The sequence below is a fragment of the Salvelinus fontinalis genome, chromosome 34 (genome assembly GCF_029448725.1).
Source record: "Salvelinus fontinalis isolate EN_2023a chromosome 34, ASM2944872v1, whole genome shotgun sequence".
NCBI lineage: Eukaryota > Metazoa > Chordata > Actinopteri > Salmoniformes > Salmonidae > Salvelinus > Salvelinus fontinalis.
Genome location: NC_074698.1, coordinates 9,439,163 through 9,464,764, shown reverse-complemented (window position 1 = coordinate 9,464,764; position 25,602 = coordinate 9,439,163). Strand labels below are relative to the sequence as shown.

General features: G+C 44.5%; 2 protein-coding genes across 16 annotated transcripts in view; one reads left to right on the top strand and one right to left on the bottom strand.

The window, feature by feature from the left end:
* The first annotated feature begins 169 nt into the window (after positions 1-169).
* LOC129833031 (UV excision repair protein RAD23 homolog A-like) lies at positions 170-25,429 on the top strand. 5 transcript variants are annotated; one of them, XM_055897262.1, is made up of 10 exons: positions 17,010-17,296; positions 17,369-17,479; positions 18,144-18,305; positions 18,426-18,580; positions 19,525-19,574; positions 19,767-19,894; positions 20,256-20,349; positions 22,751-22,881; positions 23,028-23,189; positions 23,339-25,429. In XM_055897262.1, exons 2-10 carry the CDS (start codon positions 17,414-17,416, stop codon positions 23,450-23,452), a joined length of 1,062 nt encoding a protein of 353 aa, XP_055753237.1. In that variant the 5' UTR covers positions 17,010-17,296; positions 17,369-17,413; the 3' UTR covers positions 23,453-25,429. The 5 variants fall into 5 exon arrangements, with proteins under 5 accessions (XP_055753239.1, XP_055753240.1, XP_055753237.1 ...); XM_055897264.1 differs by lacking the exons at positions 17,010-17,296; positions 17,369-17,479 and adding an exon at positions 170-483; XM_055897265.1 differs by having other exon boundaries at positions 17,009-17,479; positions 19,773-19,894.
* Positions 746-25,602, bottom strand: part of LOC129833028 (nuclear factor 1 X-type-like) — a 211,516-nt gene continuing 186,659 nt past the window's right edge. For 9 of the 11 annotated variants that reach the window (XM_055897244.1, XM_055897249.1, XM_055897246.1 and 6 more), the window contains 12 exons: positions 15,409-15,986; positions 15,215-15,300; positions 15,075-15,117; positions 14,778-14,897; positions 14,460-14,591; positions 12,512-12,650; positions 12,248-12,384; positions 11,504-11,641; positions 11,327-11,400; positions 10,873-10,942; positions 10,650-10,788; positions 746-5,704 (listed from right to left, as the gene is read on the bottom strand). In XM_055897244.1, coding sequence (XP_055753219.1) covers positions 10,773-10,788; positions 10,873-10,942; positions 11,327-11,400; positions 11,504-11,641; positions 12,248-12,384; positions 12,512-12,650; positions 14,460-14,591; positions 14,778-14,897; positions 15,075-15,117; positions 15,215-15,300; positions 15,409-15,986 — 1,533 coding nt within the window. In that variant the 3' untranslated portion in view covers positions 746-5,704; positions 10,650-10,772. Of the gene's footprint in view, positions 5,705-10,649; positions 10,789-10,872; positions 10,943-11,326; positions 11,401-11,503; positions 11,879-12,247; positions 12,385-12,511; positions 12,651-14,459; positions 14,592-14,777; positions 14,898-15,074; positions 15,118-15,214; positions 15,301-15,408; positions 15,987-25,602 lie in introns of those variants that run through there. The other 2 variants (XM_055897254.1, XM_055897255.1) reach the window with 2 other exon arrangements.

Below are 25,602 nucleotides of genomic sequence, written 5' to 3'. Positions count from 1 at the left end.
TTGGTCGCCACCGCACCGGTCACAGCTGTCAACAGATCATGCCATGAATGCAAAGCATAATTTGTTCTCGCAGAGTAGATTGTAGATCCTATTACCACCTGGATAAACTGGCACCCCAGGTGTGTGATTACACCGGGATAGTCATATGGTTGACCAGTTAGTGGTTGTAGCGATCAGACTCAGAGAGCGCTCGAGGCTGCAAGTTGGGCAGCAAACCGTTACACGCCACCTACTTCTGAGTTTTGTGTCATCAAAGATTGCGATTTGCTGAGTGCTCATGGACTCATCTCATGGTCATGGATAAATATTCTCTTGCTTGAACTTGTGGTTAAATGTAATTTCTGTTTTACTTTTGAATATTTCTAAACACAGCTGTAATCGAAGCGCAAGGGGGAAACAGCGTGAGCTACCGCGACAATGCAAATCACGCTAAAAACTCTGCAACAGCAGACCATTCAAATTGACATAGACCCTGATCAAACGGTAAGTGCCCATTTGTTCATAACAATGCCAGCTGTGTGCGTTTTATCTAGCCCGCTTGGTTAACTATCTTTTTTGTTATTTGCACGAAAGAACAAATTAATTGGTCCCAGATGATCAATTCGGATAATACAACTAACATAGGCTAACGCTAGCTAGCTAGATGTTATTGACACCCCAAACATTAGCTACTTCTAAGGTGTATAAGGGATTTGCGTCAATTCAAATCTGGTATCAGGACAAAATGTGATTCAGAGTCACCGAATATACTTTAAGTATTTTTATTAAACTCAAGCGATAAATGGTAAAGGCAATTTTCGTATATACGGGTTCACTGTAACACCTCGCAGGGTAGAACAGAGAACTGGCAGGAGGTAAGTAAACAGCTGTTCTGATACTGTGATAGACGTAGTTCCAACCCGTCTGTTGGCCTATCACAGTAGAGGCTGAGCGTGGTTTAAACTTGCTCAGCCCATCGCCGGCGCTCAGGCTGGTCCCAGCCTCTTGGCGCTCCTTGGTGTCAGGCGCTGTTGCTGTGTAGATTATGCTCCCACACCCTAGAGACTGAGGTCAGACAGTTCTGTAACATTGTTTGAGCTATTTGCACCTGCATAGAAAGCATACTGTTCTCGCTCAAGGTTAACCACAGCTTCTCAGCACACTATCTGGGGCAAAATGTTACTTCCAGCACAGACACCCAGGCGCCCAGGCCAACAGTTGCTAATATTCAATCACGTGATGTAGTATTGGGTTATAGCGCAATAAACACAGATCCTCACAGGTGGGACAGGATTGGATAGGTGTGAAGATTTAGGATTGGAGTCTTTCCTACAGTAGGTTATTTCCAGTAACCATTGGACCACAGGACTGCTGAGTATTGTAAGTATTAGTATTGACTGTTCATCATTGTTGATGTCTGTTGTGACTCCTTGCTGAGTCAGATGGAGGAGGCCAACTCTCGCATGAAGCAGCTGTGGAGGAGGCCACACGTGCCAACGCCTACCGCAGGAAGCTGCAGAGGGAGCTGGATGATGCCACTGAGGCCAGCGAAGGTCTCAGCCGTGAGGTCACACTCCAGAGCCGCCTCAGGTATTTAGAGCCCCCCACACACACACATACAAACTCTAAGATTATATTTTTCACACAAACAGTTGTGTATATTGGCCAAATTGTGGTCCTCGTTACTAATACCTCTCCACCTCTCCTGGCCCCCTCTGTCCCCTGCAGGCGTGGAGGCCCCATCAGTTTCTCCCCCAGCCGCTCAGGCAGGTGGAGGGAACATCGATAGACCTCCTATCCGACGACGAGGTGGAAAACGAGCCCACGGACGCCAATGCCAACGAGACACCAGCAGCTCCCCAACCAGAGTAGAAGCTCTCCCTCCAGCCCACACGCAGCATGGCATCCGCCCCCTACAACCCTTACCCCTGTCCTCCTAACCCCAGACACCAGCAGTGGACCCCACTACTCTGCCTTACCCCTCTATGGCAAGCTGCAGGGCCAAGCAAATCCATAATCTCCTCCATATGAATGTACTGCACATCAAGCCTTGGATTTGTTTTTAACATCAATTGCAGATAAAAGTGCATTTAAATTGCATAGGAGTCTGAGTGTGCATAGGCACTCGAAAACAAATAACAGGAAAACAAATAATTATGTTAAGCTACTTCCCTGGAACAGCCATTAGAATCAAACAGCCCTCTAGCTAGAATTTAACCACTGTCATTTCAGCTGGTTTACTGGCACACAGGTGGACGACTGCACACAAGTCGGTAAAAACATGTCTTTGATGATTGTACAAGATTGGACCAGGATATGTAAAACATAGCACAGCATAAGTGAGGGAATTCTTTTTAAATGGTAGCCTAAATGACAATCCCACTGAATCATCAAAACCACCACTGTCATAGAGATACTGCAATCCATTTAGTTTAGTATAAAAATAACTATGTAAATAACTATTTGGTAGCAGGTTTGTAGTAAATTAGATTGTACCACGCCATGTTGCCTCAGCATTCCCCCTTTATATATGACCAGCAAAAAACCCTGTTAACTTGACCAATGTAACCTTGTCCAATAACCCACCATTTTATATTTGACATATCAGTCTACTTTAAGTGGTGTACGATAATGTGTGGAATTAGGTTTGTCAGACTTGGAGCAAAGGCCCTTTTTTTTAGGAAGACAGCCCAAATGTGTGCTTGACATACTACAATATTGCTATGTATAATTCTGCCTATTCAGTTATGTTTTCTGTACCATGTACAAAATACTTAACTCAAAATGCATAAGGTTTCTTGGACATCTCGTGTCACCTTAATTTCAATGCATTACAAATGGCTGAATAATATCAGCATGATTTACAGAAGGATAATTCATGTTTATTGAAGTTTTATTGAGTGTTAGAGAGTTGGTTTTAATTCAGTGGTTCAGGGTAGAGCAATCGATCAATTTGAATATGCACACTTGTTGATGCCTTGATTGTTAAACATAAATTACAATTTTGTAAATTAGTAAATACATATGAGGCCTTTATTAATAATTTTAAACCATAACAAATTGGGGGGAAAAAAGGTTTCTGTTTCTTTTGAAAGACACTTCTCAATAAAGACATGTGGGGGGGAAAAGTGTATAGTGTTTGAACCAGTTTTATAGCTTTAGTGTCATATACCATAAGCACCTCTCCCATCGTGTTGGTGTGAACCAGTGTTATAACAGAATGATTTATGGAGCCTTGTCTGCCAGGCAGAAAGTAGGATTTCAATGGGTTCAAAGCTTTAACATCCTGAAGATTGTTATTATTAGTGGACTGGCTGTTGACGACCAGGTATTCATCATCTCCTTTTATTTCTTGTATTCCTGTATTTCTAGCCTTTTTTTTATTGTTGTAAAAGACCAATAAACATATCCATTATAGAAAAATATTTTGTATTTTTTGTGCAACACGTTGATGTCCTCTTAGTCTTTCCCACAGTAGTTGTGGGTCAAGACTGTCTTCCAAACTGATATGTGATGTATGGTCTATGTTACATTGCCATTCATTGTTCCATTACTTCATTGTATTTGTGGTTACGTTACAACTCCGAGGGAGTGCGTAGATACACAATATTGTTGTAATATTAACTTTTTCCACTTTTTACCCAACATGAATGAATGATAGAGATTGCCTCTTATACAGTGCATTAGGAAAGTATTGACTTTTTCCACATTTTGTTACGTTACAGCCTTATTCAAAATGGATTAAAAAAATAAAACATCCTCATCGATCTACACACAATACCCCATAATGACAAAGTGAAGACAGGTTTTTAGACATTCTAGCAAATGTATACAAAATAAAAAACAGAAATACTTGTACATGATTTGGAAAGGTACACACCTGTCTATATAAGGTCCCGCAGTTGATAGTCCATGTCAGAACAAAAACCAAGCCATGAGGTCAAAGGAAATGTCCTCCATCGTTCCTAAATGGAAGATGTTTTGAACCTCAAAGACTCCTAGAGCTGGCCGCCTGGCCAAACTGAGCAATCAGGTGAGAAGGGCTTTGGTCAGGGAGGTGAACAAGAACCTGATGGTCACTCTGACAGAGTTCCAGAGTTTCTCTGTGGAGATTAGAGAACCCTCCAGAAGGACAACCAACTCTTCAGCACTCCACCAATCGGGTCTTTATGGTAGAGTGGCCAGACGGAAGCCACTTCTCAGTAAAAGGCACATGACAGCAGGCTTGGAGTTTGCCAAAAGCCCCCTAAAGACTCTCAGACCATGAGAAACAAGATTCTCTGGTCTGATGAAACCAAGATTGAACTCTTTGGCCTGAATGCCAAGCGTCACATCTGGTGGAAACCTGGCATCATTTCTACGGTGAAGCATAGTGGTGATAGCATCATGCTGTGGGGATGTTTTTCAGCAGCAGGGACTGGTAGACTAGTCAGAATCGAGGGAAAGATGAACGGCACAAAGTACAGAGAGATGCTTGATGAAAACCAGCTCCAGAGCATTCAGGATCTCAGACTGGGGCGAAGGGGGCACCTTCCCACAGGACAACGACCATAAGCACACAGCCAAGACAACGCAGGGTTGGCTTGGGGACAAGTCTCTGAATGTCCTTGAGTGGCCCAGCCAGAGCCCGGACTAGAACCTGATTGAACATCTCTGGAGACCTGAAAATAGCTGTGCAGCGATGCTCCCCATCCAACCTGACAGAGCTTGAGAGGATCTGCAGAGAAGAATGGGAGAAACTCCCCAAATACAGGTGTGCTAAGCTTGTAGCGTCATACGCAAGAAGACTCGAGGCTGTAATCGCTGCCAAAGGTGCTTCAACAAAGTACTGAGTAAAGGGTGAATACTTATGTAAATGTGATAGTTCAGCTTTTTGTTTTCTTTATAAATTTGCAAAAAATTCAGAAAAACCTGTTTTTGCTGTCATGGGGTAGATTGATGAGAAGAAGAAAAAAACAATTTAATCCATTTTAGAATAAGGCTGTAACTTAACAAAATGTGGAAAAAGTCAAGAGATCTGAATACTTTCTGAATGCAATGCAGGTACATTTATTAACTACCATGTACAGTAAAGGAAAATTAATTGCACTAGGTCAGTGAGATGTTTAATATTTATACAATTGTAAACATACAGTAGATGGCCTAGAGTGGGTGCATGCTTTGTGGTGTAGGCTGTTTCTTCTGGTGGTCTAGGGCAGCCTGGTGTCCAGGTGGTCTAGGGCAGCCTGATGTCCTGGTGGTCTAGGGCAGCCTGGTGTCCTGGTGGTCTAGGGCAGCCTGGTGTCCTGGTGGTCTAGGGCAGCCTAATGTCCTGGTGGTCTAGGATAGTCTGATGGTGGTGTAGGGCAGGTTGATGGTGGCCTAGGGCAGCTTGATGGTGGTCTAGGGCAGCTTGATTGTGGTCTAGGGCAGCTTGATTGTGGTCTAGGGTAGCCTGATGGTGGTCTAGGGCAGCCTGATGGTGGTCTAGGGCAGCCTGATGGTGGTCTAGGGCAGCTTGATGGTGGTCTAGGGCAGTTGATGGTGGTCTAGGGCAGTTGATGGTGGTCTAGGGCAGTTGATGGTGGTGTTGGGCAGCCTAATTTGATTAATCTGATATTTCTTGGTGTGTGGTAGGTGCTACTCCAGGTGGTCCCTGAGAGCTGTGCCTCTCCCTGAGTTTAATGATGGGTTCTCCTGGTGCTTTTCCTGGTAGTGAGGTGCCTGGTCTCCTTCACCTGCTCCACTACAATGAGAAATGACAGAAATGTTATGGGTTTAAGATGGCACAGTGATGCCATCTGTTGGTAAATGTTTATTACTGCAACTCATGTATTTATACCGGGGTGCTTGAGATACCCGGAAGTGTCATGATGTACAGAACAAGGCTGGTTACTCGCATGAATGTCTCTGTCTCGTCATTTACCATTGGAACAAACCTGGTGTCAGAAGAGGGATCACTAACCATGCTTTCCGCAAATTAGAGTAACCTGTTCTGGTTTACCAAACAATTGTTTATTTGAGTAAAATTTCGCCGGAATTGGCTTTAGCTAGAGTGAGTTTGCTAGTTAGCTTCAGTGTTGTTAGCACCGGTTAGACATGGCAGCGAACATTCCCCCTCCCGCCGTTATGAAGCTCAGCGGGGATTGGAGCACGAACTGGGATACGTTTAGAGGTGAATGGGAAGACTATGCGCTAGCAACGGGACTTCTGGAAAAGGACGAAGAGGTAGTGGCTGCCACTTTGAAGACTATAATGGGAACTGAATGCCGACACGTATACAAACACAACCTGAACCTAACAGCAGCTCAGCAAGGTAACGCTATAACTATTCTTGATGCTCTTGAACATTACTTTAAGCCAGCAAAGAACGTCATCTACGAGCGTTATGTTTTCGGTTGTTGCAAACAGGAGGACGGGGAGTCCATTGACAGCTTTGTCACTAGGTTAAGGGAAAAGGCAGCTACATGTGACTATGGTGCTTTAAGAGATGAACTGATCAGAGATAAGATTGTGCTTGGCATAACTGATGAGGGCACCCGCAGACGTTTGCTGAGAGAACGTGACCTGACGCTGGTCTTGGCAGTGGAGACATGCCGTGCAGCAGAGCTTACTGATATACGGATAAGGTCCATGGAGCTAGAAAGGCAACATATGGACAATGTCAATGCTACATTCAGGCAGCCAGTAAAGAAATTCCCCTTTGCCACAGCTAATGCTAATACTACAGCCAACTCTGCAGTAGACAACCCCAATACATGCCGATATTGTGGCATTTCTCATGGACGAGGAAAAGAACACTGCCCAGCCTATGGAAAAATATGCAAATCCTGTGGTACAGCTAATCACTTCGCAAGGGTCTGCATGAAAAGCAAGAGAAAGGAGGGTAAAGTGAACTCCATTGAAACAAACCCAGATGAAGGGAACAACAGCACAGAGGATGTATATGCTAGCGAGTGCATAGGGGCAGTGAAGGCAAAAGGAAAAAAGTGGTTCCTCACTCTGCTACTTAATAATAAACCACAGCAATGCCAGATAGATTCAGGGGCCACATGCAACGTTATGAGCCTTAAAGATAAAAGGAGGCTCGCGCCCAGAGACAATCTCACACAGAGTAGCACCAAGCTGAAACTGTATTCAGGCCAGTTCATGACCTCTTTAGGCCTGTTTGTGACAGAGTGTGTTTTACGTGGCCAGAAACACACCCTTGAGTTTGAAATAGTTGAGGCTAGTCAACAGCCATTACTGTCAGGTTCTACATGCGAGCGCCTTGGGCTTATTAACTTTACCATCCCAGCTGATCTTAACATTATAGATAAAGTCAAGGCTGGGCCCCTGAGCAAGGAGACACTCCTAAGCAAGTACCATGATGTCTTCAACGCCCCGGTCGAGTCAGTTCCCGGGGAAGTCCACTTTGAGTTGGACGCAGCAATCCAGCCTGTCCAGTGTGCACCCCGTAATGTACCAGTGGCCATGAAAGCAGCTACGAAGGCTCAGCTTGACAAATACGAAGCAGATGGCCACATGATATCCGTCACTGAGCCTACAGACTGGATAAGTAATATGGTTATCATCAAGAAACCAGACAAGCTACGGATATGCATTGATCCTAAACACCTCAACCGGGCTCTGCGACGTTCACATTACATTATGCCCACGTTGGAGGATGTTCTTTACAAGCTCCCAAAGGCCAGAATCTTCACGCTCGTGGACGCTAGAGATGCCTTCCTGCAGTGCAAGCTCGACAAGCCCAGCAGCTACATGACCACCTTTTGGACACCCTGGGGCAGGAAGAGGTGGTTGAAGCTTCCGTTTGGTGTCTCCGTGGCTCCAGAGGTGTATCAGCGGAAGCAGCACGAGCTGTTGATGGGACTCAGTGGCGTGGAACCCATAGCAGATGACATCCTCGTAGTGGGCTGTGGGGACAGTGATGAGGAGGCAGAATGTGACCATGACGCCAAGCTGCTGGCCCTGATGGTCAGATGCAGACAGGTCAAGCTAAGACTAAGCATAAAAAAGCTTCAGTTTAAAGTGCCAGAGGTCCGCTTTCATGGGCACATTTTGTCCTCCATCGGATTGAAGGCGGATCCTGAAAAAGTGAAGGCTGTCTTGGAAATGCCCCACCCATCTGACGTGAAGGGAGTGCAGCGCTTCGTCGGATTCGTCACTTACCTGGCCAAATTCCTACCGCGGCTCTCTGAAGTGTGTGAGCCACTAAGGAGGCTCATGGACAAGGACGCCATCTGGCATTGGCTCCCAAAACATGACGCAGCGGTGAGGGAAATAAAAAAAACTGGTCACCCAGACACCTGTACTGCGTTACTACAATGTGTCAAAACCTGTCACGATTCAGAGTGACTCAAGCCAGTATGGACTTGGCTGTTGCCTCATGCAGGAGAGCCAGCCTGTGGCATTCGCCTCTAGGGCACTCACCCTAACAGAGCAGAACTATGCCCAAATAGAGAAGGAGTGCCTCAGCATTGTGTTTGCATGCCAACGCTTCCACCACTACCTGTACGGGCGTGACAATATTACCGCAGAGACAGATCACAAGCCCCTTATTGCTATATTCAGCAAGCCTCTTCTGAATGCCCCAAAACGACTGCAGAGCATGCTACTGGCCCTACAAAACTACAACCTCACGGTGGTGTATAAGCCAGGGCCAGAGATGTATGTGAGTGACACGCTCAGCAGGGCTACTGCATCAGGCATTCACACACGCTCCATGCATGAACAACACGCAGTGTGCAGCTTACAAAGAGAGCAAGTGGATGTTGAACACATCAACCAGGCTGACTACCTCAATGTTACGGACCAGCGCCTTATACAAATCAGACAGCACACAGACAGGGACGGACAACTCCAGGAATTGAGGTCTGTGATTATGATGGGCTGGCCCGACTGCAAGGAAGAAACTGCTTTAGCCGTCAGAGAATATTGGCAAGTCAAAGAGGAGCTCAGTGTTCAAAACGGAGTAATATTCATGTGTCAGAGAGTCGTTATTCCCCGGTCTCTGCGCCATGAGATGTTGGCGCGTGTGCACTCAAGTCACATAGGAGGTGAGGCCTGTTACAGACAAGCACGTGACACACTGTATTGGCCAGGAATGCAGAGTGAAATCAAAGACTATGTCAGTAAATGCACAATCTGCAATGAATATGCCATTGAACAACAGAGAGAGACGATGATGTCCCACGAGCTACCGATGCGCCCCTGGCAGATAGTAAGTTTAGATCTCTTCCAGCACAGTGGCAAAGACTTTCTGCTGGTAGTTGATCATTATTCAGACTTTTGGGAGATTGACCTCCTCCCCGACCTCTCAGCAGAGACAACGATCAAACGCTGCAAGGCTCAGTTTGCCCGCTATGGCCAGCCAGATAGGGTAATTTCAGACAATGGACCCCAATTCTCCGGTGTTGAGTTCCGAAAATTTGCTGCAGGATGGGAATTTGAGCACGTCACTTCATCACCACGATACCCAAAAGCTAATGGGAAGGCGGAGTCCGCAGTAAAAATGGCGCAGTGGCGCAATACCCCGACAGAAGGCATGGATAGCAGCCCGGCCCAGCGCCTCATGGCACGGCGCTTAAAAGCAGCTCTGCCAGTAGCCAACACTCTCCTGGAGCCCTGTGTGGTGACTGACGTGCTGGTGAAGCTACGTCACAGAAGACAGGTCTCCAAGTTCATCTACGACAAATCAGCAAAAGACTTACCTGAGCTCAGGGTGGGTGAAACGGTGCGAATGAAGCCACTACCAGGGGACCGGACGGGCCTCTGGAGACTCGGATCCTGTGTACAGAAAGTGGCACCACGCTCCTACTTGGTCGAAGTGAATGGATCACTGTACCGTCGCAACAGGGTTGACCTTCGGATTGCTGAGCCAGCACCTACTCAGAACCCTGATGGTCAAAGGGGTCGCATGACAAAAGAAGGAACTCCAGCAATGGTGCCTGAGGCACTGGGCGAAGAGCCAGGTGATCACAGGTCGGCTGCTCCCTCGCCCATCAATACTCCTCTTAGACAGTCAGGTGACACGCCTGTGCGGGAACCCGCAGTCCTCGCAGACAAGCCCCCTGTCTTTTCACGCTACGGGCGTTTGTCTCAGCCACCAAAAAGACTTAATCTGTAGGTTTCCCATCAGGGTTGACAGAAAGAGATTAAAAGAAAAAAAAAAAAGTAAAGAGACTATCAAAATGTGTTAAGTTGTTATCTGAGAGAGAAAAAAAAAAAAAAAAAAACTAAACTGTTCATGTTGGAAACTATTACTAGGTTTGTTTTGTTAATGAATTGACACCTCCTGTCCTATTTTATTAAAGGGAAGATGTTATGGGTTTAAGATGGCACAGTGATGCCATCTGTTGGTAAATGTTTATTACTGCAACTCATGTATTTATACCGGGGTGCTTGAGATACCCGGAAGTGTCATGATGTACAGAACAAGGCTGGTTACTCGCATGAATGTCTCTTTCTCGTCATTTACCATTGGAACAAACAGAAGATCTTACATGTATATACAATGTCTGGAAAATAACACATACAGAGGGATTACAGGTTAAAGGGATAACTCTTAATGTGTGGTCAATGAATCATCTTTCTAGCTTTGGTAAACACTTTCTTTTTTCTTGATGACTCATTGTCGTCATTGACTCCATTTGTGACATTCTTCTCAAATGTGTGGGCTAGAGCCTTACCTGCAGACATAGAACAGGATGTAGGCAGTCTGTGCAATCGCCCTCAGCACAGTGGCCTCATCTGTTCTCAAGACATGTGCGTCATCCAGGCAGAGCCACCCACTGCCACGGCTGTCCAAAACATCACTGATGTAGTGGCCTAGGGAACAAGGGAAACAGAATAGAGTGTACATTAAGCTTTCATAATTTTGTGTGCGTGCCTGCATACCTGCGTGCATTTTACCTGTATACATGTTGTCTCCCAGATGCGAGATCACACTTGACAATTTGTAGATCTTGTCTGGCTGGTGTCTCTGTAAGGAAACACATTTAATAATAGGATTGTTATTTTGTCTACAGAATAGGGGTGTCTTCTATAACTGCCTTATCTTGATCCGCCCACTATCTCAACTGGATCTAATTATCTGTTATTTATTTTTCTCTCTCTCTCTCCCTCTCTCTCTCCTCACCACAGTGGCTGCCTGCTGCTTTTTCTCACTGTCAGCTGGTTTCTCTAGCTGGTCAGAGGAATTTGAATCTGGTGGGGGTATATTAAATATAGTGTGAATACAAACCAGAAAGTGAAGTGGAAACCTATCCACAAATATACTCTTAACTTCAGCTTCCGACTTGCTTTCCTCAACAGTCCTGTTTCATGAGAGGGTGTTCTGCATGATGTCAGCAACACAATGTCCTACCTGGTCTATCAAGGGTGCCTTTTGGGGAGTTTGCAGGTGTGCTGTCCATGTTGTTTTTCCCCAGGGAGCTTGCCCTGTGTAAATTGATGGCATTGAAAGTAAATATTTAGTGTGTGAAAATCATGGTGTGTGTTGGCTATTCAATGTGCAATGTCCCCAAACAGAGTGTAAACCAACCTGGCTCCATGCTGGACATTGGCTGTCTCCCCACATACGGCTGGGAGGGTTATTTCTGCAGGGATGGACATGGGATCATCCACCTTCTCTGGCTCCCAGTTGCCTGCAGTAAATCGCTTGATATGAAGCATTAGGACCCTGCTCAGAGAGAGAGAGAGACACACAGACAGACAGAGAGACAGAGAGACAGAGAGACAGACAGAGGAATCAGTCTTGTACTCAAATCAATAACCCAGTTTGGTGAGTTAGATCAGGACTGTCAATTGTAATCTGAGATGATGATGGGGGGACTCACCGTGGCAGCGTGAGGAAGTGCCTAGTCACAGATGCCATGCTGCCTGAGCACACCCTGCATGCACACTCTAACGCAGATGGCTAGGTGACAAAGCATAGCAATATAATTATGAACATTATGACATTAATGATAGTGTTCCTTGACATACTCACTAACTCTTGGTTGAAGCTAAGTGCTGACCTTAAAGTAGAGGTCCAGGCTGTGTGCCAGGTAATGGCTCAGGCTCAGTGACAAGTGATTGTAATCCTCCTGACCATACACTATAACTCCACAGCTTCAGAAGTACGGAGAGAAATGCATCAGCTCTCCAACACAAACCTTTTGATCCCTCTACACACTAACTATCTTAATGCTTTACCTCTGTATCCTGCATGTTATGCTGACATTAAACCTCCTCAGAAATGTGGTGAAGACATCAAGGTACACCGTATACAAATGACAGCTGTTACCTGGTGCAGGTACGGAAAGTCTTCAGCTTGAATTCTAACTGCTTCACGGGGCAGGTGTACGGCTCTGGTGAGCCCTTTAATGCCATACCCTCCGCCTTCAGCTGAAAGAGGAGGAGCAACACACATTCATGGGCATCCTAAGGGAAGAATGGGAAAGAAACAGAAAATACATCAACAACTACAACTGAAACAGAGCTGAGCAAAAAGACTGTCACGTGTCCCAGGTTTATTGTTATGTGAGTCTTTTAGCAAATAATATCTTACCTGTTCTTCGTTGTCCTCATAGTCCTCATTGAAAACGGAGAGACAGCGCTTGACTGTTTGAAGGATTTTCTTCTTTTCCTTTGTCTTAGCATTGACAGTGCCTCCAGAAAGCCTTGCCTGATGTAACTCGGCAAAGCAGCTGTGGAGGGAGACAAAGAGCATGCATTCAGGTTTCACTCTCTCACTTTGGCCACAGATTAGCTCTGTGCTTCTACTTTAGCCTCTGATCAAATATGATTCAACTGATTCCTGATTGTGACAGAAAATCATCTCTGGTGTTAATCAGAAGCTGAGTTCATTTTATCTTAAAAATCATGAGGCACTAAGAGTGTACGAAAGACAGTATACATACATACATACACACACATACATACATACATACATACATACATACATACATACATACATACATACATACATACATACAGTATACTGAACAAAAATATAAATGCAACATGTGAAGTGTTGGTCCCATGTTTCATGAGCTGAAATAAAAGATCCCATACATTTTCCATATGCACAAAAAGCCTATTTCTCTCAAATTTTGTGTACAAATTTGTTTGCATACCTGTTAGTGAGCATTTATCCTTTGCCAAGATAATCCATCCACCTGACAGGTGGCCTATCAAGAAGCTGATTAAACACCATGATCATTACACAGGTGCACCTTGTGCCGAGGACAATAAAAGGCCACTCTTAAATGTTCAATTTTGTTACACAACACAATACCACAGATGTCTCAGGTTTTGAGGGAGTGTGCAATTGGCATGCTGACAGCAGGAATGTCCACCAGAGCTGTTGCCAGAGAATTGGATGTTCAATTCTATACCATACGCCATCTCCAACATTGTTTTATAGAATTTGGCAGTATGTCCAACCCGCCTCCCAACCGCAGACCACGTGTAACCACACAAGCCCAGGACCTCCACATCCAGCTTCTTCACCTGCGGCATCTTTTGAGGGGGTGCTGAGGAGTATTTCTGTCTGTAATAGAGCCCTTTTGTGGGGAAATGTCATTCTGATTGTCTGGGCCTAACTCCCCAGTGGGTGGGCCTATGCCCTCCCAGCCCCACCCATGGCCGCACCCTTGCTCAGTCGTGAAATCCATAGATTATGGCCTAATGAATTTTTTTCAATAGACTAATTTCCTTATATGAATTGTAACTGAGTAAAATCTTTGAAATTGTTGTGTTTATATTTGTAATGGCTTTCGTCGGTAGAAGGAGAGGAGGACCAAAGCGCAGCGTGGTGCGTATCCATCATTTATTAGAATACTTCTCAATATGAACAAAAACAATAAACAGACAAAAAAAACAACGAAGCTACAGTCCCGAACTAGTGACTACAGAAAAAACAGGAACACACGAACAGGAACAGTCACCCACAAACCAACAGTGAAAACAGGCTACCTTAATATGGTTCCCAATCAGAGACAATGCAAAACACCTGCCTCTGATTGAGAACCATATCAGGCCAATTGACAAACCTCAAAATAGAAACACATAACATAGACTGCCCACCCCAACTCACGCCCTGACCATACTAACTAAAGACAAAAACAAAGGAAAATAAAGGTCAGAACGTGACAATATTTGTGTTTAGTATACATTCAGTACATACGTACATACATACATACATACATACATACATACTATACATACATACCACAGGAGGTTGATGGCACCTTAATTGGGGAGGACGGGTTCGTGGTAATGGCTGGAGCGGAATCAGTGGAATGCTATCAAATACATCAAACATATGGTTTCCATGTGTTTGATGCCATTCCATTTGCTCCGTTCTAGACATCATTATGAGCCGTCCTCCCCTCAAGCAGCCTCCACTGACACATACATTGAGGCGGGACTTGTGTACTGTAACTATAAGCGTCTAGGTGGGTGGGCCAGTGTGTGTACAGGTGGGACAGGAGGGTGAGAGCGAGGCTGTATACCATAGCAGTTTAGAGGAGGGGGAGGAACTCCAGATGTCCTGCTGTCTCAGGATGTCTCTGCAAAATGCTGGCAGCCCCAGCAGGCACTGCAGAGCAGAGTTCATGAAGCAGGTGTTGCCAATATTAGGCAACCTGTGGGAAAGAAGCCATCAGTTACACACTAATATCTGAACTGTGGACCAAAGGTAAACTAATGAATGGATTTGTAAGGCATGAACGCAAGATAACTCTGAGTACCACACAGAATTATTTAAAACAAAAAGCAGAGCTCAGAGATAAGAGTAAGTGTGTGTGTGTGTGGATGTGTGTGTGTTTTACCCGAGGAGCTTGGTGTTGTCTTCACCCTCGCCTGTGCAGCTCTGCTCCCCCAGCTGGGTGCTACTCTTGCTGAACAGGTTGGGGAGGCGAGCCATGGCTTCCCGAGACCTGACCAATGGCCTGGAGGAAGGGAGACAGGTTACAGGCCTCAGTAGCAGTAGCTCAACACCAATCGGCCTGTTTGAACACTGTTTTAATGTACAGGCATACAGATATTCCTTACCATGTCATGGTGTGAGTGACCACTCTTATGTAGAGTCGAGTGAGATGAAGGTGGCTATTGTCTACAGTACTTACCTCTCCAATGAGACAGAGAAAGCCCTCAGGTCAATGGAGGCCTCTGCAGAGAGACCGAGAGACGGACAGCGGTAAGAGAGAAGCTTTGTCAAATATGAATTGAGAAAAATAGTACCAACAAATGGCACCCGTTTACAGACCTGCGATGCCAGCAAATCGGGGTACCATTCTCTTTGTCTGTGGAACAACTGCCCCCACCTCTTTGACCTCAGAGCTCATAAGATCTCTGTAAAGACACACAGACATATGCATTAGGTTAGCTATATTACATTGGCTTTTTCATTTCAATTCAATCGTGTTGGTTGGCGTGAAATTTGATATCAGGCTGCAGTACCTGGCAGTCTCACTGTCTTTGTTGGTCTCTCCATGGTGGTCCAGGGGGTTTGGAGAGGAGGACTGGGGGGCAGGGGAGGAGATGTGAGTTGTGGGGGAAGGGCAGGCAGGACTGGGGGGAGTGACAGAGGAGGATGACTGAGTTGAGACAGCCAGGGAAACAGAAGAAACACTAAAAGGGGAGGAGGTCTGTGATCCTTCCTCTGAAGAAGAAGAAGAAGAAGAGATAGATGACATGTGGAGAGAGGAGAGGGAAGAGAGGCTGAAGAACTTGGAGAGAGTGGAAGGGGATCTGGCAGGGGATCCAGGGTGTGAGGGGGGTGAGGGAGATGGAGTGCCGATTGGTGTTCGGCCAGACAAGGGGTCGAGGGGCGTCAGAGATGTTGTAGACGGTTTCAAATGGAAAGAAGAGACAAAGGAAGAATCAAGTTGGTGGTGATCCTTTACGTTCTTCTTCTCCCGGTTTTTCCAAACTGACGCAGTTACCATGCTGGCATCCAATGACGTCAGTTTGGGTGGGATTGGGAACGGCGATGGACAGCGGCTCCCAATCCCGAAGCGAACTCTGCACTTCTTTTTCTGTTTGGAGAAACATTATATAGCTAATATAGTACATAACAATTCAAATTAAAAGATCTTTCTTGCTTCACAACAGAGCTTGTTATATTTGAACTAGCAGCAAAGGTCACACCCAAACCACATGATCTGACCATAAAATAAAGAACTCGTCGCCCAATCATATTGAATTCTGTATCATAGGCTAACAAATTGCAAAAATACATGTTTATAAAAATAAAACCATTGTAACCATACAGTTATACCCTCTGTCCCAAATCCTGCCACTTGGGACACATAAATAGACAATGAAACAACTAGGAATAGCTGAAAAGAATAGAATATACTCTAAATTGTAACAGAATTAGATCAATTCTAGCCCAGATTAGACATATACCTTTTTACAGCAACACAAACATCCCATTTCAGTGAATTTGTAGACTATGCCTTATTTTGCAGAACATCAAAATATGTTGCCTATTTAACATTGTGATGTCATAACCCAAATTATGATGCGCTTGACTACGCGTTACCAGCGTAAATAGTCAACAAATCACACACACCAAAATGTTGAGAAATAATTTACAAAATGAATTGATCGTGTATTCAGAGTTATTCCTATTTCATATACAGTAAACATAAAACATATTTATTAGCTTCTATCTTCTTAATCTTAAGATACTTTAGAGTAATATTTTATTATGGAAAGTAAAATGCCTATTTCACTTCAGTTGACGCTGATCTGATACAGATCGAACATGTAGCTTTGAAATGGTTGTTAGGATGACCTTTGGAAAAGAAAAGGAGAGCCGCACACTAGCTCAGACTCAACAATTTAATAACCTAATATCCAACGTTCCGACCGACAAGCTGTCTTCATCAGGGTATAATGTTAGGAGGACCTTAACACAGATGGATCTATTAATATCTGACCGTACCTCATTGAAAAGGTGCCACTCTGACTAGTGACTTTAACTAAACTAAAATACTAACGTTAGTACATTTGTTGTATATTTGCTGTTCTGTAAACCCAGTTGGTCGCCACCACACCGGTCACAGCTGTCAACAGATCATGCCATGAATGCAAAGCATCATTTGTTCTCGCAGAGTAGATTGTAGATCCTATTACCACCTGGATAAACTGGCACCCCAGGTGTGTGATTACACCGGGATATTCATATGGTTGACCAGTTAGTGGTTGTAGCGATCAGATTTAAAGAGCGCTCGAGGCTGCAAGTTGGGCAGCAAACCGTTACACGCCACCTACTTCTGAGTTTTGTGTCATCAAAGATGGCGATTTGCTGAGTGCTCATGGACTCATCTCATGGTCATGGGTAAATATTCTCTTGCTTGAACTTGTGGTTAAATGTAATTTCTGTTTTACTTTTGAATATTTTTAAACACAGCTGTAATCGAAGCGCAAGGGGAAAACAGCGTGAGCTACCGCGACAATGCAAATCACGCTAAAAACTCTGCAACAGCAGACCATTCAGATTGACATAGACCCTGATCAAACGGTAAGTGCCCATTTGTTCATAATAATGCCAGCTGTGTGCGTTTTAACTAGCCCGCATGGTTAACTATCTTTTTTGTTATTTGCACGAATGACCAAATTAATTGGTCCCAGATGATCAATTCGGATAATACAACTAACATATGCTAACGCTAGCTACCTATATGTTATTGACACCCCAAACATTTGCTAACTAGCTCATTCTTAGTCTTAGCTTTCCAGCACGATATAGCTAAAGCAAACTAGCTTGCAAGCTAATGTGTGTCAATTTGCTAATCCAATGGTGAGTCTCATTATTAGCTAGCTAGGTAAATTATTCTCCGCAAAAACATCAGCTAGCTTGCTACACGACTAGCTAACGTTTGTTATCCCTCATCACGTTAATGTCAGCTTAAGCCAACTATCTAGCGTTAGCTAGACAGCCATATTACTAGCTAGCTAACTACGTTATCTATTTTAGTTATTGATGATGCAAGTCCAGTAGGACGATTAATTAGCAATATTCTAGCAGACATTTACTAGCTAGGTCATGGAGTGAAAATAGCTAGCTAGCTACATCATGTAAGGTAAACCGCAATTCAAACAGTCAGTGTTAGCGAGCAACTTTTGGGTTGCACTGTGCTTAACAATTAAAGCAAGGCTGAACAGCTTTTTTTTGGTTTCAACAGGTGAAGGCATTGAAAGAGAAGATCGAAGCAGAGAGGGGAAAAGATAACTTCCCAGTGTCTGGACAGAAGCTCATATATGCTGGCAAAATCCTGCAAGATGACACACCTATTAAAGACTACAAAATTGACGAGAAGAATTTCGTTGTAGTTATGGTATCGAAGGTACATTTCCCTAATCCATTTTACTTGGACTCTTAATGAGCTGCACCCACCTGTGTTGGTGTTACATGATTGTCTGCATAGATGACAGTAATAGCCTGTTTATATCTCGTCTGGAACTAGGCAAAGTCTGCCATAGCTGCTTCAACACCTTCCTCAGAGGCACCCAAGGCCCCTGTCCAGGACTCTGGGTTGTCTGCGGGCCCGGCCCCTGCAGCCATCCCTATCCCCTCAGAGGAGCCCACACTTACAGTTGCAGAGCCCCCAGCTCCAGCCAGGTAGGCAGACAGAAGACAGCGGTAGAACTGATATTAACCTATGATTTGGTAGACAGTCTGCCAAATTGGAGAGAGTAATAAAGTAAGCTTAATAATAGTAAGCTTAATAAAATAAAGTAAGCCTGTTCAGGAGGGTAGCGCGTTACAGAACTCTTAACATAGACACATTTTGTGTCGGACAAATATGACCTAAACATCATTGAACATTTCTTATTTTTTTCATCTTACTGAATACACCCCCTGAAGTACCTGTAGCTCAGTTGGTAGATTATGGTGTTTGCAACTCAAGGATAGTGGGTTCATTTTCATTACCCATACGGAAAATGTATGCACACATGACTAAGTTGCTTTGGACAAAAGCGTTTGCTAAATGACATATTATTTACGACCACAATTTATTTTTTATTTTACCAGGTAGGCTATTTGATAACAAGTTCTCATTTGCAACTGCGACCTGGCCAAGATAAAGCAAAGCAGTTCGACACATACAACAACACAGTTACACATGGAATAAATAAACATACAATCAATAATACAGTAGAAAAAGTCTATATACAGCATCTGCAAATGAGGTAGAAGGGAGGTAAGGCAATAAATAGGCCATGGTCGCAAAGTAATTACAATATAGCAATTAAACACTGGAATGGTAGAATGTGCAGAAGATGAATGTGCAAGTAGAGATACTGGGGTGCAAAGGAGCAAGATAAATAAATACAGTATGGGGCTGAGGTAGTTGGATGGGCTATTTACAGATGGGCTATGTACAGATGCAGTGATCTGTGAGCTGCACTGACAGCTGGTGCGTATAGCTAGTGAGGGAGATAAGTCTCCAGCTTTAGTGATTTTTGCAGTTCGTTCCAGTCATTGGCAGCAGAATATACAATATACCACTGAATGTTTTGAATGGGTTGACTGGATTTTTGACCCTGTCGTTCTGTTTGCAGCTCCGACCCCAGTGTGGAGGTCCAGGGGGGAGATGCCTCCTCTGCCTTGGGTGAGAGCCAGGTCGAAGTCCATCAATGTGAATAATGTGTCAGTGTGGAATGTATCTGCTGTGTTGCTAGATTGATGATAGCATATAGTATGGCGATTTGTAAGATGCCTTCTAGCAGCTATGTGTTTATGGGTGTAAATATTGTCCATTGTAACTTGGGTAGATGGTTAACAACTTGTTTCTTTTGGTCAGTGACAGGAGCGGAGTATGAGACCATGCTGACAGAGATAATGTCTATGGGTTATGAGAGGGAGAGAGTGGTAGCTGCTCTCCGGGCCAGCTTCAACAACCCCCATCGGGCTGTGGAGTACCTCCTCACTGTGAGAACCGTCAACACACCACACAACTACCTAGCATACACAATACTGTGCAACCAGGCACCATACACCATGACTCTGCAAAATGACACTGAACAATAGCCCCAAAAAAGACCATGAATGCAAAATTTCACTGTACAGCGTGGCACCATATTTGATGAAACTTTAACATGGCAGCATGTACAATGACTCAGCAAAATTACACCAGCACTGTGCGACATCAGCTTTCAGAATACAGTTTAACACTGGTGTACTACATTTGTACAAAAAATACTATTACAGCACAGTGACGCTATAAAATAGTTTTATATGTACCCTCAGCTTAGAACCAGCCTGTCCATTAGTGCTGTGTGTGTGTTTCCAGGGCATTCCTAGCAGTCCGGTCCAAGAGACTAATCCCCCAGCACAGCTTCCTGCATCTGCCCGCACAGGCACAGAGACCCCTACTGTAGCTGAGGGTGAGTTCATCTGCCTATATCTCTGCTATGGTATTACATCTACTGTACAGTGCATTCTGGAAATTTTTCCACGTTTTGTTAAGTTACAGCCTTATTCTGAAATTGATTAAATGTTTTTTTCCCCTGATCAATCTACACACAATTCCCCACAATCACATTTACATAAGTATTCAGACCCTTTACTCAGAACTTTGTTAAAGTACCTTTGGCAGCGATTACAGCTTCATGTCTTCTTGGGTATGACGCTAGGGTCGTTATCTTGTTGGAAGGTGAACCTTCACCCCAGTCCTGATGTCCTAACGTGCTCCAGAGCGCTCCTCATCAAGGATCTCTCTGCTTTGCTCTGTTCATCTTTCTCTTGATCCTTACTAGTCTCCCAGTCCCTGCCGCTGAAAAACATCCCCACAGCATGATGCTGCCACCACCCTGCTTCACCGTAGGGATGGTACCAGGTTTCATCCAGACGTGACTCTTGGCATTCAGGCCAAACAGTTCAATCTTCAAATCAAAGTTTATTTATCACGTGCGCTGAATACAACAGGTGTAGACCTTACAGTGAAATGCTTACTTACAGGCTCTAACCAATAGTGCAAAAAAGGTATGTGAACAATGGGTAGGTAAAGAAATAAAACAACAGTAAAAAAGACAGGCTATATACAGTAGCGAGGCTATAAAAGTAGAGGCAGACATACAGACACCGGTTAGTCAGGCTGATTGAGGTAGGATGTAGATATGGTTAAAGTGACTATGCATATATGATGAACAGAGAGTAGCAGTAGCGTAAAAGAGGGTGTGGTGGGTGGGACACAATGCAGATAGCCCGGTTAGCCAATGTGCGGGAGCACTGATTGGTCGGCCCAATTTGAGGTAGTATGTACATGAATGTATAGTTAAAGTGACTATGCATATATGATAAACAGAGAGTAGCAGCAGCGTAAAAAGAGTGGTTGGGGGGGGGGCACACAATGCAAATAGTCCGGGTAGCCATTTGATTACCTGTTCAGGAGTCTTATAGCTTGGGGGTAGAAACTGTTGAGAAGCCTTTTTGTCCTAGACTTGGCACTCCGGTACCGCTTGCCATGCGGTAGTAGAGAGAACAGTCGATGACTGGGGTGGCTGGGGTCTTTGACAATTCTTAGGGCCTTCCTCTGACACCGCCTGGTGTAGAGGTCCTGGATGGCAGGAAGCTTAGCCCCAGTGATGTACTGGGCCGTACGCACTACCCTCTGTAGTGCCTTGCGGTCAGAGGCCGAGCAATTGCCGTACCAGGCAGTGATGCAACCAGTCAGGATGCTCTCGATGTTGCAGCTGTAGAACCTTTTGAGGATCTCAGGACCCATGCCAAATCTTTTGAGTTTCCTGAGGTGGAATAGGTGTTTGTCGTGCCCTCTTCACGACTGTCTTGGTGTGTTTGTTGTTGATGTGAACTTGAAGTTCTCAACCTGCTCCACTACAGTCCCGTCGATGAGAATGGGGGCGTGCTCAGTCCTCCTTTTCCTGTAGTCCACAATCTCCTTAACCTTGGTTTCATCAGACCAGAGAATCTTGTTTCTCATGGTCTGAGAGTCCTTTAGGTGCCTTTTGGCAAACTCCAAGTGGGCTGTCATGTGCCTTTTACTGAGGTGTGGCTTCCGTCTGGCTTCCGTGTGTACATGCCTGATTGGTGGAGTGCTGCAGAGATGGTTGTCCTTCTGGAGGATTCTCCCATCTCTACAGAGGATTTCTGGAGCTCTTGTCAGTGACCATCGGTTTCTTAGTCACCTCCCTGACCAAGGCCCTTCTCCCCTGATTACTCAGTTTGGCCAGGCGGTTAGCTCTAGGAAGAGTCTTGGTGGTTCAAAACTTCTTCCATTTAAGAATGATTGAGGCCACTGTGTTCTTGGGGACCTTCAATGCTGCAGAAATTGCTTGGTATTCTTCCCCAGATCTGTGCCTCGACACAATCCTGTCTCGGGGCTCTACGGACAATTCCGTCGACCTCATGGCTTGGTTTTTGCTCTGACATGCACTGTCAACTGTGGGACCTTATATAGACAGGTGTGTGCCTTTCCAATCAAGTTGTAGAAACATCTCAAGGATGATCAATGGAAACAGGATGCACCTGAGCTCAATTTCAAGTCTCATAGCAAAGGGTCTGAAATTTCTTTTTTTTCACTTTGTCATTATGGGGTATTGTGCGGAGATTGATGAGGAAAACATTTATTTAATCAATTTTAGAATAAGCCTGTAACATAACATGTGGAGAAAGTCAAGGGGTCTGAATACTTTCCAAATGCACTGCATATCAGATTGTTGGAAAGATGGGAATGGTTTATGTGCATTTTCCCTAGTAAGTGTTGTATCTATATCTACTGTATGTATCAACATGTTCTCTTCTGTAAATATTCTGTGTGTGTTGCAGGAGAAAACCCTCTGGAGTTCCTGCGTTCCCAGCCTCAGTTCCAGAGCATGAGGCAGGTGATCCAGCAGAACCCCTCACTGCTGCCAGCTCTACTCCAACAGCTGGGCCGGGAGAACCCACAGCTCCTACAGGTAACACACATACACCATGCACTACACACACTGATGGTACCACCACTCATACTTGCGTGACACCTCCCAGGTTTTGTGATTTCACAATGTATGTTCTGCTGATTGCTGTCTACCTATCTTTCCCTATTGTTAAAACTCAACAACAGCAAATCAGCCAGTACCAGGAGCTGTTCATCCAGATGCTGAATGAGCCGGCGGGGGAGGTAGGAGACGTGCCTGAGGTGGGGGACCTGGGTGCTGCAGTGGAGGAGGGAGCTCCAGTCAACTACATTCAGGTCACGCCTCAGGAGAAGGAAGCCATCGAGAGGGTGAGGGGAGCTAAAGACCTCTCAATGCACTGTTTAGGGCATAAGATGGCTTCAACTGACAAGGAGACTAGCTAAGAAATGCATACATTGTGAACTTTCTGGTGAGAAATTGTAATGTTGAAATGTTATGTTTTTTTCTCTCGTCTCAGTTAAAAGCGTTGGGTTTCCCCGAGGCGCTGGTGATCCAGGCCTACTTTGCCTGTGAAAAGAACGAGAACCTAGCGGCCAACTTCCTCCTGAACCAGGGCTTTGAGGATGAATGAGAGGCGCTGGCCTGCCCTCCTCTCCAGCCCAGCACAAGGACTGCATCCCACTGTAGAGTAATGATCTTCAGGTCATTTCAGAGAGGGGGGGGGGTCTTACAAGCTACACAAAGTATATGTTGATCTAAGGGTGAAAGAGGAATAATGAAATCCACTTGAATTCCAATGGAATGTGTGGGATTTGTTTAGGGCAGATATATATTGAGATTTTAGAAGAGCTTTGGGAATGGGAGGGAGGGGGCTGAAGGGTTTGGAGTGTGTGCGTGTGTACAAGTGGATGCCATTCAATTAAGGTGCAAAGTCATTGATATGCATATCTAAGCTTGTTAATGCTGTAGCTGGTTGTAATGGAAGCACATTCTCCTTGATGCACTTCTACAATGTTGGTGTATTGAGGGGAAAGGGAAACTAAACTGACGGTCATGAAGAGTCCGCTTGTGGTCTGTTCATTTGATTGCACCAGTCCCTCACATTTCCTTTGCCATTCAAAAACCAACCACATAGCAAAACACATTTCTCAGCCCATGATATTGTCATACAGGCAAGTACATTTTGCCAGTGGCCAGGCTAAGTTATTTATGAGGTCCCCCCACTTCACCTCAAAGCTAGCGCTTTTAATTTTCACTCAGATGTCCATGATCTCTCTGGGTGTGGAAATGCTCAACATCCTGAGTAAATCGAGCGGGATAGAATAACCAAAATGACAAATGGATGTGTGTATGCTGACATAACCGTATAGGTACATTACTGTGTGGATATGTGTCTGAAAATTAGGTTTTGCTGAAAGGTGCACAGTCCTCTCTAGTGTTACGTCTCTGATGAGCTGAGCAACGCTGACCTTACCTTTACATATAATCTTCTGGAGGGGGGAGATGGTAGGGACCAGTCCTGGGATGCTGGAGTTACTCACTTACCTCTTTCCCAAGGCTGAGGAGTAGACACACCACCTTTCTCATAGGATCTGATTAATAGTACACACTAAGGGCAGCTCAAATACAACGGGACCAGCTGGTCTTGAGACACTAAGGGCTGGATTCGACCCGTATCGTGTAAAAGTTTAAGGGTAATTTCCTGTTGAGCTGACAAATGCAGTATTTACCATGAATGCAGTCTCGGTGACTGCGGGAACATTGCCTTTAAATTGTCAGTTGCGCTATAAGGCGGATATTCAGCACTACGGATTGAATAGAGCCCAAAATGTCCAGTAGGAACAAGGGTCCACATGAAGGTTGTCCGTATAAAGTCATTATTAAACCAGGACCCAGTCATAGCCAATCATTGTCATCATCCACAGCCTGAATGAGCCTATTCAGACTATTCAACAGTCTTTAGTGATGAGGTGAATCTGAAGTTTAAACCGGATATCACCTAGCTTTAACCACCTGTTTCCAACTGAGATAGTTGACACATGCCTTATTACACTAACAATTCTCAGTGTTTTGAGATGTTGCTATTGTGGGTTTTATGATAGAACCAAGAAATGTGTGGTTTTATGAATACTCACTTATCAAGGTATGTTTTCTCATTAACTTAACATGGCAGGAGTTTAATGGGTCTATGAAGAGACAAGCTTTTATGAGTTTGGATTGAACAGATGCATACAAATGTATTGGCTTCCTTGCTATTTTTACCCTGCGGGCACCTTCAACTTGCCACAAGTAGGATCAACTACACTTGCCGAGAATCACTTGCCTCAAACCAAATTCATTGTGAATTTAGTTCATGCCATTTTTGACTTAAGTGAAACATTTTCAGTTTTGATTGATTTATTGGACCTTTGAAACAAATGCACATTGAAAACTGTGTGTTCACATCTCAACTTATTTTAAAGGAATAGTGAATCATGAATAAGTGATCATGCCAATATGTTTGACTGCATCTGTTTTTGTGAACATGGCTTTCACTGACACTGGCATTTTACAGCATCAACATGATCCGCTTCAATGCTCAGCTTCATTAAACATCAATATGTCATTGCTTCTTATGTTTTATTTCATGCCAAACACTCCCGTATGCACCACATTCTTAGTCTGGACAATGAATGAGGCCAACTGAAATTAAACTCAACTTGATCTTATGGAATACAAAGTATTACAGGAAATGTAATTTATAGAAACTCCGATTCAAGTCCAGGCATTTCGGTATGATGT